The following is a 12,135-nucleotide window of genomic DNA, read 5'->3' as shown; positions in this document are numbered from 1 at the left end:
CTTGGGAAATTTACTTGTCAAATCCCACTTTCTCTGGAAGGCATAGAGAGTCTTGAAGAAGAATGATGCATTGCAAAGAGAATTATTTAACTTACCAGTCATTTCATTCTTAAAGTAGTTTCTTATTCTTTTAGTTTGTATGTAAAAACAAATGGCCAAATCTGGGACCATTAGCAGTCGTTGGAGCACTTCTCAGTGGTTTGTTTGTGATCAGGATGTGGCCCTGAGACAATTGTTTAAGCACTGGAAGAAGCCTATTTATATACAACTCTAAATTAAGGTTGCATATATGATGATATATCCATAATTTATGAAACTAGTGCATCGTGGCCAACTTCTGTCTTCCAGAACTAACTGTGAAAGAAGCAATAAATATTGATCGAAAGATTTAGAAATAAGGATGGCATCTAAATCGAGAAGGAAGAGAGGTTTGGCCCACTTGTTGAATGCTAGTCTGCAACTTGAGAGACCTCAGGCTAGCTTTGTGAGCTTGGGGAAGTCGCTTCATCTCTCCGTTCCCCATCTGTAAAATGAGGATAATAGATTTCTATCTTATCAAGTGTTGGGGCTAAGTACATTAAATGATGTACTCTGATACCATAGCACTGAACACCATGTGAGTATCATCAATTGATGTTTACAAGCACCTAGCATGGTTTGGCTCTATTTATTAATCTTCTGAGGATGACTTCTAACTCAAATATGAAAATCACATTTTAATATCTAATGAAAACTTTATAAGTGCTAATACCCACCAGTAATTTAACATTTCCTGACAAAAGTTATTAACCTGTTTCATTTCAAGTTTATGCTTCAAGCCCTGCTACGCAAGATCAGGGATTGAATTAGATGTTTTTAATAGTCTGCATTGGAAACATGTTAGTGTTCCATTCAGTCTGCCAGAAAACTGTGCCTGTCTTAATCTGTTAGTCTGTCAAAATTATTTTGTATTTGAAGCAAAAGTCATTGTGTCAATTTTAAATCAGAGGGTGCTGTTGGCACACTTAGAATGGCTAATGGCATAAATGTAGACTTACGTTCACTTTGCCTCGCCTTGCATTCTCTCTTCCGTGTCCCCCCCCCCCAATTCTCCCATGATAGGCCTAATTCAGAAAGGAGTCGAGAGAGAACACATTTGTTCCCGTGAAATGCATGAGTTCATGAAGTTTTCCAAACTTAACCTTCTGAGGACATTTAGACAAAGGTAATCTGAAGTAACAATATATTCACTGAGTGAAGTGAGACATTCCCATTGAGCAAATCTTCAGGATACTATATAAATATAGTTAGTGACAGCTTCTGAAAGATACTTTAACCCTTTCATGGGTGCCATAGTAAAAACTGCTAATCACATTTGGATGTAGCTATGATTTATAGTATCAGTTTTTTAGCCTGGAGGGACTACTACTTTAGCTTAACCATTTTGCACTTAAAGAATACTCCTTCTAGAATGTAATATTTGTTTGAAATACACAATGTAACTGAATATTTTACATACACACACACACACACAGAGTCACATTAATGGACCTTCTGAGGTTAGTGTTAATATCCATCTAAAATTGGTCAGTATCTGTGTTCCTTGTAAGCTAAGCACTAGGGCAGCCACTTAGGATTGATTCAGATGCTAGTCGGGTGACTAGAGCATGCACAGCTGGCAGCATGTGTTTCTACTGATGATGCACATCTTGACCGTGCCTTGGTGCACATAACAAAACTTATTCTGCAAATGGACGGTAAAAATTAGTAGGAACATTACCCGTGGTGTGTTTTGTTTTTTTTTTTTAATAAGGAGATTTGAGGCACAGAGAAGTTGGGTGGTGCTATCTGTAGTCACAGAAGCCTATGGAAGGGTAAATAGCCAAATTCTGTTTGGGTCCAATCCTGTGTATTAAGCATTGGAGCATTTGTTAAATAAAATGGGATTAAAATCGGTTCAAGAACAAAAGAGTCTGGGACATGTGACTTTAGGATTTTGGCTCTAATGTAGAATTGATTAAATGAATAGTGTACATAGCAGTGGGGTAGTGTGTAAAGATCATTACTTGTTATGTGCGTGCTTCTTCATTCTAATCCAGGGGTTGGTGATCAAAATAGCAACAGCCATTTTTCAATTCTTTAAAAAAACTCAGTTAAAGAGCCACAATGCATGTGAATACAAGACGGTCCTTAATAACATTAAACCATACCTTTTGCAACCCCTATTGTAAGAACTGCACAGACACAATTTGTAGTGCAATACCTGTTTACTGAAAGACTTTTTACATATTCTGTTTCCTCACGCTTTGTATGTTTGTACTGCTGTCTTCCTGACTTCCACTCCCAAACCTGTTTTAATTATGCCAATTTTACTTCACATTGTTTGTTTTGATCATGTTGCTAATAAAAAGTTGATTTTGAAAAGGAAGCTTTCAGCATTCCTGCTGTGAAGGACAACACACATTTTAAGAAAGAAAACAGATACAGGTGTGTGTGTGTGGTGTAATTCTCTTTTATTCATATATAAAAAAATTGAAGGGGAAATTATCCAAAGTTTTGAGATGTTCATTGTTGAGCTTTTAGATGTTCATAATTAATAACAGTCAGGAGGGGTTTTTATATTTTGCCTAATAGCATTGGGATTCACAAAGAAGTCCTTTAAGAGCCACAGGTTGCAGACCCCTTTTCTAGTCTCTTGTGGGAGAATTGGCTTCACCAACCCAAAATGCACTCTCCTGTCAAGGAAGGGGAAGAGAACTGCAGCTGCAGCTAAGATGCAGAGAAAAGAGAAGTGAGAAATCAGTGTTGGTTGCATAATTAGTCACTGATGAAAAGGGACTCCTCTTAATTTTTCTGTTGTGCTTCGTAACTGGGTACATTTTATGGCACTAAACAGGGACTGGAGCAATAATAGTCTCATCAGTCTTGAATGATTGTAAAATGCAGATCTGGCACTGGCTTATTTCTTACCTGGATTTTTTGTGAATCAAAATGAAAAACTTTCCAAGGGATTTGTTTGTCTGACCTATGATCTTCAATGAACTATATCTATGCAAAATGCTTTCAAGAAACTGACTAGCAGCAAGCTGCCAGTGTTGTGCCTTCCTGGTACCATTTTCAGGATCAGTGAAAGATGCAAAGACCCAGGAGAAAACACAGGTGATGAATTTTCTCAGTTGCTATGGTTACAGCATTTCACTCCTGTGTCGGTAGAGAACAAAAATAATTGAAGGACTTTGGTCAAAAGTGAAAGAAGCTTAAATTGGTGCATCTGAAAGCTGCACTTGCAGATTTTGTTTTTTTGGGTGAGAGGTGAAATTTAATGGTGACAAATAGTAAATTGACTGATCAGGGATCAGCAACCTGTGGCTCGGGAGCTGCATACAACTCTTTAAGGAGTTGTTTCCCACTCCACATGCTGCTATGGCTGACTCCTCTGCTCCATGCTCTGCCGCCACTGAAACAGTAGGACTAAATTTTAATTGGTTAAAGGGCTGGCAGGGCAGTGGGAGAGATCGGGCCATTAAACCAACTGAATTTAGTTCCACTCTTTCAGCAGTGGCAGGGCGGGGAGCTGCAGAGGTCCTCACTCGCAAAGTAGCCAGCATGCATGCAATGGGGGCGGGGCAAGGGGAGCCGGTGCACATTTGGAAAGGGAGCCAGATGGATCCTGCATTATCCTCACCTTTCTTTGGCTGTGACTGGCCTCTCACGTTGCCATAGGGTAGCCAATGAAATTGGGTCCTCAGGACTAGAGTTGAAGGGGCAGCGGTGACTAAGGTACATTTGTCTGCCATGTTGGGGGAGGTAATGGGAGTGGCTAACTTGAGCTGAATTTGTTCAGGTGGGGTTAGGTTGGGGGTCTCTTCGGGTGGGTGGGTTAGTCCTGGGGGCCAGTTCAGGGCTGAGGCAGGTGGGTTAATCCTGGGAATGCTGGGCGGGCTTGGGTCCTTTGCATTTGTTTTGTTATCCTTATTTGTGGACTACCTTTTTCATATATGACTGTTAGGGGTTCCCCAAAACTCTTTAGAGTTTAAAAGGGTTCTGTGCCCAAATAAAATTGGGGAAACGCTGCTGTAAGAAATTTAACTTCGGACCCCGGGGAGGGAATAGTCACCTTTTAATAGCGGCACCTGGATGGAAGGACTGTAGGGACTTCTTAAGGCCAGTGGTGTTCCCCACCCCTGATTTACCTTTTTTGGGTTGCGGTTACTGACACACAGGAAATATCTGTGGGGGCAGTGGCGCAGACGTGAGCAGAGGAAAGAAACCCACAACCCTCACTGACTTGGCCCACATGAGAAGGGTGGGGGAGACACTCCCCACAAGCTCCAGTACCATGGTGGGGAGGTGCCAAGGTTTAGGGCTTGTCCCCCAGGGCTGGATTAACTCTTCTGGGGGGCCTGGGAGTGGTTGATGTGGGGAGGGGGCAAGCTCTGGAGGGGGTCAAAAGGGAGGGGTTCAGAGCAGCGGAGGGGGCTGCCAAGAAGCAGCCTGAGGGTAAGGGTGCAGTGTCTGGGCTGGAGGGCATGTGCAGGAGCTGCTGGATGTGGGGGTGCAGGAGCAGGGTGAGAGGGGACAGAGGATTGGGGCATCTTCCTGGCACTGCTCTTGAGAGGCAGTTGTCTCGTGGTTTTGGGCAGTACAGGGAAGCAATTCCTGCAGGTACTGCCCCCCTTGGCAATGATTCCCAGCCACTGGCAGTGATGGGGGAGCTGGCTGGGGTGTTGCCTCAGCTGAACGCTTCCCTGCATTGTGTAGGAGTTGCTTCCTTCCCCCTGCTAGGCAGAGCCCACAGTCCAAATCCAGCCAGCCCCAGCTTGCCTAGATTGAGTCTATGGGGCATAGGGGAGAGGAGAGGAGCTTCTTTATTCTTCCTGCTGCCCCCCACCCTTCCTGGGGGGCCAGTACTGGTGCTTTTAGCCATGGGGACCTCCATGTGGGTGGTGTGGTAGTACTGACTTGTGCTGCTGGGTTGCAGAGGGGTTGGAAAACCTTGAGCCTTGCAGGATGGGTCAAAGCAAGCTGTGTGCCAGCTCTGGGCCTTGGGTTGCCTACCCATATTTTCGTATTGCAGATACGAACCACTTATACAAGAGGGAAAACAGCTCTTGCTTCTGTGAAGCAAAGTTTCTGGATCTTGCCGCATGCTATGGATGGTGGTAAGGGAACCATATCACTCTCCAAATGTGACTACTAACATATATCTGATGGCTCAGAATGAAGTGCAGTGTGTGGGGCATGGGATGATGTGTTTGAATAAAAGTAAAAATTGAACAGCAGCTCAATGTCCTGCCTTCCTAGTACTTGAAACAGTGGCATTCCTGAAGAAAATCTCTTAGGTGGTCACATGTAGTGTAACTTTAATAGGGGATGTGTTAATGCTAACTTTGCCATGTCAGAACTTTGACATTCATACCAATATGAACAGCAAACTGACCTGCCTTTTATGTAGAATTTTTGGTTGGCGTTCTGTAGTCCAACATTAAAAATATCCCTATCAAAATGCTGTTTCTATTTGCTCTCTTTTATTCTTTTGGATAAAATTAGTAGTCAGTCTTGTGTGGATGAGTAGCAGTTGTAAGGTTGCTGTAACTTGTGATGGATGCCTCTGAAAAGAGAATTCTTCTAGGAAGAACTAGAATTACTAATCCCTCAACAACCCAAAGCTATCAATCCATCCCGTGTTTGAAAATAGTGCCTCTCTCTTGTAAATGTGATATTGCGTTTCAGAGGTGGTCTCTTGTACCCATCTTCCTTCAGGGGCTAATTTGTAGCTACTTTCTTAATGTAAGATTAGCGTGAAGAGAAGCCCAAATTATCTTTCAGTGTAAAACGGGGCATCTAGCTAGCAAAGCATTGGAAAAGCAGAAGTTAAAACTAAGTGGGGTTGGGGGGGGGGGAGGAATTTTTAGTGACGCCGTTTACTTGAATCTTAACTTTATTTTTAATCTTCTGATGAAGCCTCTCTTAAAGGTCACGTGTCCCAAACTTTAAAATTCCTGTACTATATATCCTATAAAATAGTTTTTATTCCTCTATTTTTTTCCTCTTCTTCCAACACACCCACAAAAGGTCATCAGGGCAGGCACAGGTGCAACAGTACTACATTTTCTGAAGATCGGTTACCCAGCCCTTTCCCATCTTCTTAGGATCCAATCCTGCACCATTGGATTCAATGGAAGCAAGCCTTGTGTGTGCTAACTTGCATGTTGTCTCCATTTCTGTTCTGGTTTCGTTGCTAATTTTAAACCGATAATGAAAACAAAGTATTAATGTGCTGTGCTCCCCCTGAGCAGTGAGTGATCTGATGTTAGTGGCATTTTGTTTGTTTCTGTACTAGCAACAAAACAGAGAAATTGGTCATGCACAAAGTAATCTGATTTTACATATGGAGGAGAAGGAGATTACAAAGATATTTCCCCAGTCTTTGCCATTTCCTAGATCTCTTGTAAATTGCACGTGTTGTCAGTGGAATGGACTACAAGAGGAAGGGTTGAACCATCATCACTGCTACTGTTCAATAATAGGGTAGCTTAAAATGGGAGTATCTCTGAAAAGTGCATAGAATGATTGATTGATTTTGGTTTTTGTGACCTGTCATCTGTCCGAATACAATTTATGTAGTATAAGCATGAGGTTTATATAAAATGTGGTCTAGTTTAGCATCAGAAAGACCTTGGACCATGCTTAAATCTTCTCAATTCTGACAATATATAATAGATGCGGTGATGAACTATTTTCTGACGGAAGGGTTGAAATTTTCTTCCCCAAAGCTTCCCATGCCTACTTGGATAACATTAGAACTGTCTGGGGTGGGATGGGGGAACTGTTCAGAGGCCTCTCTGAAGACTTTATTGTGTACCATGTTAAACTGGAGTAGCAGAGGGGTTACTTGAGTCTTTAAAAAACACACTGATATTGATGATCTATGTGGTTCACATGCTTACGTATTCTTTTTTCCATCCATTCCCTTATGCCCTGCAGAACGATTAGAGTATGGCTGAAGAGGGACAGTGGCCAGTACTGGCCCAGCATTTACCACACAATGTCATGTAAGTAGTATTGTATATAAATGTTAATATTTTGGTGTTGATTTACTCAGTTCAGCCAACATAAAATCCATTCTGTGGATCTCTTGAAACTGATAGTATTCAATGTAATAGTAATTTGTTCAAGCTATTTGTGAAATCCCTGTTGCAGTGGAGTACAATTAACGTTAAACTAGGTTAGCTCAAACAAATATTTGCTGCCTTTTTAACTTTTTAGCATGTGTAGTAATTTACATCAAAATAGTTCTGAGAAATGAGCGGCATACCACACAGTAACATTGCCCCAGCTCTCATAATGGAGAGCATCTTTAGTGATGTCTCAACGATATCAAATACCTCAGATGTCAATTTGATCGCCAGTTCTGTGTGTGTTCAGAATTGAAATGCCTAATGAAAAATTACATAAAGATGCTCTTTGTGTTAAGATTGGAATCAGAAGCTGCTATTGTATATGATCGTGCTAGTTTATGTAAATATTTTAGGAGTTGATCAATGGGAGATATTTACTGTAAGCTGGGGTGCACCACTGCTGAACAGCTGAACATTATTGCCCATAAAAATCTCTTCAGTATTTCTGCCTCCAGGATTATTGTTAGTTTAAATCTAGATTTCTTGTCTAATACTGTACTTAAGTGCTGTTGATCTATGATGGTGTAAGATATACATAGACTTCTGCAGTACAGCTGCATACCAGCTAACCACCTTTTATAGGCTAAGCCGAACTAACTGCTGAAAATGGTGTGAATGCACAAATTTTCTGAACCATTAAATTTTTAAACAAATTTTGGGGAGGTCTCTTAAAATTAAAAGAACTTGCAAAGCCTAATGTTCAACAAAAATTTGTTTGTATACTGGGATCCAGAAAATTATAGGCTAGTTAGTCTAACAGGAATGCCAAATTTGGAAAGGCTGATATGGAATTCAGTTAAAGAATTACAGGACTGTAGCATGGGTAAGCCAACCACTATGATTTTGTGGAAAATAGGTCTCCTCAAACTTACTATTTTTTGAGGTCCTAAGTTTGGTTGTTTAAAAGTAGTAATCTGTAAGGCATTTAATGTATTCCTGTTTAATATTCTGAGAGTGGTAGGAACGCCTGAAGAGCAATGTAGCCTGAATTAAATGGATCATTCACAGAATAACTATAAACAGGGAATACTGGTTCAGTGGAGGCGCTTCCCGCAGCTGTCTGGGATGTGATCTTGGTCTAACATTATTCAATTTCAATATCTATGGCAATTTGGAAGAGAAAAATATGAAATTGTTGATGAAATTTGCAGGTGACCTATTGATGGAATGGTAAAAAGGAGGAACAGGTTATATTTGCTTACTCATTTGAGTACGTGTTTTTAATTTTGACAAATGCCATATATCTAGGAGCCAAGAAGGTAGGGTGTATTTGTAAACCAGTAACTCTGTATTAAAAGATTTAGGGGGTCATGGTGCGCAACTAATTGGACATGAACTCCCAATTCATGGTGTAGCTAAGAGAATAAAGGTAATTCTCAGACATGAAAGAGGAATAATAAATCAGGTAGATACAGGGAGGAACATTAACTCTGCATGTGGCACTAGTGAGACTGTTCCCGGAATACCTAGTCCAGTTCTTGTATCAATTTTAAAAAAAAAAGTATAGTCAGCACAATTTAGAGTGATGTAGTCGCAGTTTACAGATCCTTACGTGGGAAAGAAGATTCTGATCGCTCTTTAATCGATCCAAAAAAAAAAGGCATTTCGCTTCAGCTTTGTACCCCACTGTAGTTCAACAAATTCAGACTTGAAAGAGGTCCTCATTTCGCACTGATGTCACTAGTCTTTGGAACAACTTGCCTACCAGTGATGTGGTTTCCCATTTCTTGGAATCAAGACTGGATCGCCTAAAAGATTTACTATGGGTCAAATGGAATTGCCAGGCTTGATACAGAGAGTGCTGAATGGGCTTTTGTTCTGTGTTATGCAGGAGATGAGACTAGTTTATTGAAATAGTTTAGTCTAGCATTAACAGAAGGAACCATGTCAACTAAGACGTGCAAAGATATTGGAGGAAAAAATATTAAATCTGAGTCTCTCCCATGTGAAAAATGTAACCAGTGTTCCAAATAACTTTGATACAGAAATTGTGATGAAATAGATGTTACCCTCTTTTAATTCCTCTTTCATGGTCTTGTAGCTCAGTGAGAATGTGGTAAACAAAGTGTATCTAAAGATATTCTTCTCTTTGAGGCTTTTTTTCTGGTTTTGTAATGAGCTATCAGAATGGCCTGCGTATAATCGGAGGAGACGGAATCGTTTTTTTATGGCCACCAACAGGGTTGCAAAACTTGTTTACCACAGTAGATGTGCAAGGCTTGAAATGCATGATGAGACAGGAGGTTAACATGATCAGATTTTACTTCTGCCTTGAAATCTGACTACTTCAGTGGTGCCTCTCTTTCCCCCCCACCTCCAAACTTGAAGGTATAAGTTGTCCTGCACAGTTGCTCTGTCATGCAGGGGTAACAGAACAAGCCTTGCTTTGAGATAGGAGTTTCTCTATGTGAACTCTTCAAGACAGATTTTCAGCCTTGGTCAAAATCCCTTCGTTTATTCCAGTTTGTAGCTGGGATTATGGGGCATTTATCTTTTACAGCACTACTATACCTTGCTGTAACCTAGCAACTGGGAATCGAATCCTTCAAACTAAGCAAAGACGCACAAACTTTTAAGACAATCTTTCAAACTGGAACCAGCCTGTCAAACTGCTTATCAAAACCACATGTCTGTCTTCCTTTTATGCATTTTAATATTGCCAATTGCAAGGTCCTATATCTAGGATAAAAGAAAGTTGGTTGTATTCTAAAAATAGGGGCCTGTATCCTAGAAAGCAGTGTCTTTTTGTTTTAAGAGTTAGGGGTCATGGTAAACAACTAATTTTAATACTTGTGGCTAAAGAAATACAGTATTGATTGTGATATGTGCTCAAACAAATCTGATTTGTCTTCCTGGCAGCTCCTTGTTCAGCTATGGCCTATCACCATGACAGCAGAAGAATATTTGTAGGCCAGGATAATGGTGCCATTATGGTAAGTTGCTGCTGCACTTTAAGAACACTGGTTAATTGTGATGCTCCTTTGGTAGTGGCTGGATAATTGCAGATTTGACTGAATTGTTCACGAACAGTACACAGAGCCTGTCCTTTATGGTTAGATTCAAGTATCATATCAAATAACTGAAAAGTTTACATGTTTCAGGGGAAGAAACCTGTTTCCTTGCTATGGAGCTTCCTGTCCTTAGTTCTTGCACACCTAGCTTTTTGGAATCAATGTAAAGCCCTTTCTCTGTCCTTACGTAGGATCACCCAACCATGCATCCCTCACCTCATTCCTTGGTGCAGAGGCTACATCCTTCCTGCTTTGTTCCTGTCTCTCCTGTCATGTTTTTATTCTCTTGTATCCCCCCACCACCCTGCCCCCTCTGTTGCTGCATGTACTTTCTTCAACAAAAAATCTTGCAAAGAACACTCCTTTGTTGCAGAGAAGGGGGTGGAGGGAACATACAACTAACATTGCAAAAGGGATGAAAAACTTTGGCAGTCAGAAGTTAACTTGCATAAAACCCTCTTAAAAGTAAAAGAAGATGGTAAATGCAGGGAAGGGTAAAAGTTTAATATATTGGAAGAGGGCAAACTTCATTGTCTTTGGTAGGCTTGATTCTGAATGCAAATCCTCTGCTAAAAAGATGAGTGATCCCTCTCCATGCAGCTGATAGTAATCTTGCACTTAATCCATGATCGTCATGGTATTGAAAGTAGTATTTGACAGTCTATGACTTCTGAGGGCTGGTCTCCACTAGAACATTACGTTGAGCCAGCCTATGTTCATGGGTGTGAAAAATCCACACCAGTGACGTTGTTTAGCCAGTCTAAATTCCTGTGCATGAAATGTTTGGCCGGTGGAAAAAAATTCCCCAGCATGAATTTTCAGTGATGGTTCCCATCCTTTCTTTGCTCTAATGTCTACGGTCTGTTGCTGTGTTCTTGGTGCCAAAGGTTTTCATCCCTTAGTCTAATTCCCATGTCAGCCTGACGGGGGTCTGTCTCTTTACTACTTGTAACTGTGTGTTTTCTTGGTATCAGGAATTCCATATCTCTGAAGACTTTAATAAGATGAACTTTGTCAAGACATACCCAGGTAATACAGCATGGAGTCTTTGCAAATATGTTTGTCATAGATCAGATTTTTAAAATATTCAATATATCGGGAGGCACCTTCATAACTGAGCCTAGGCCAACCAGACATCAGCTCTAACTTTGATAGTATGAAAGAGATTAGTAAATTACTGGAAACTTTTTATCAAAATACCAATTTTGGTAGCTGACATACAGGATTTTGGGAAGGGGAGAGGGAGAATCTAAAATTGTTGTCTGGAGTCTGCTGCAAAGCTCCTGGCTTCAGTGTGATGTAGGCATGATGGAGAACATTGCTTCTGAAAAACTTTAAGAGCTCAAGAAAACAAAACCCTCCAACACTCAATTTAATGTGAATCTTCTACAAGTTTCCAGATGGGGGAGAGCTTCTACAGTACTTGTTGCGTGAATGTTGTCATAGTTGGGAACTAGCGATCCCCAAAGCGTTTGAGAGTAGGAGCAGTATTAACCTCAAAGAAGAGTTCAGCACATGGGCATACAGTTATAACTCTGGTTATTGTTCGGCACTAAACACTGCTAATATGTTTGTGGGCTCTTTAATCTGAGAAGCATTCTCACAAACAGATCTCTATCATTGGAGATTAGGAAAAGAGTGCTGCGATGTTATGTAGAACCAGTCCTTATCCATGGATGCGAATCATGGACTATCAGTAAAGAAGTTGAAGTATGTCAAAGCCACAGAAATGTGGTTTTTAGGAAGGATGTTGTACATCTCATGGACGACCGAAAGGATGACGGAATCTGTCTTAAATGAAACTAACAGCAAAAGAACACTGTTAAACAGGATAAGAACAAGGCAGGCAAAATTTATAGGCTACATAATTTAGAAAGTCTGCACTTGATAATTTAGCGACAATAGGAAAGTATAATGGAAAGTGAGGATGAGGTAGACAACGTGAGGAAATATTGGATAGTATC

General features: G+C 40.7%; 1 protein-coding gene across 1 annotated transcript in view; it reads left to right on the top strand.

Annotated features, from left to right (window-relative positions):
- WDFY1 (WD repeat and FYVE domain containing 1) overlaps positions 1-12,135 on the top strand; it is a 42,945-nt gene that overhangs the window by 7,634 nt on the left and 23,176 nt on the right. Inside the window, exons 2-4 of the mRNA XM_075003907.1 lie at positions 6,967-7,034; positions 10,020-10,093; positions 11,146-11,200. Of these exons, the coding sequence (XP_074860008.1) occupies positions 6,967-7,034; positions 10,020-10,093; positions 11,146-11,200 (197 nt within the window). The remainder of the gene's footprint in view (positions 1-6,966; positions 7,035-10,019; positions 10,094-11,145; positions 11,201-12,135) is intronic.

The sequence above is a fragment of the Carettochelys insculpta genome, chromosome 10 (assembly GCF_033958435.1).
Source record: "Carettochelys insculpta isolate YL-2023 chromosome 10, ASM3395843v1, whole genome shotgun sequence".
NCBI classification, from domain to species: domain Eukaryota; kingdom Metazoa; phylum Chordata; order Testudines; family Carettochelyidae; genus Carettochelys; species Carettochelys insculpta.
The sequence above is the reverse complement of the archived record's forward strand: the minus strand, read 5'-3'. Positions and strand labels throughout refer to the sequence as shown.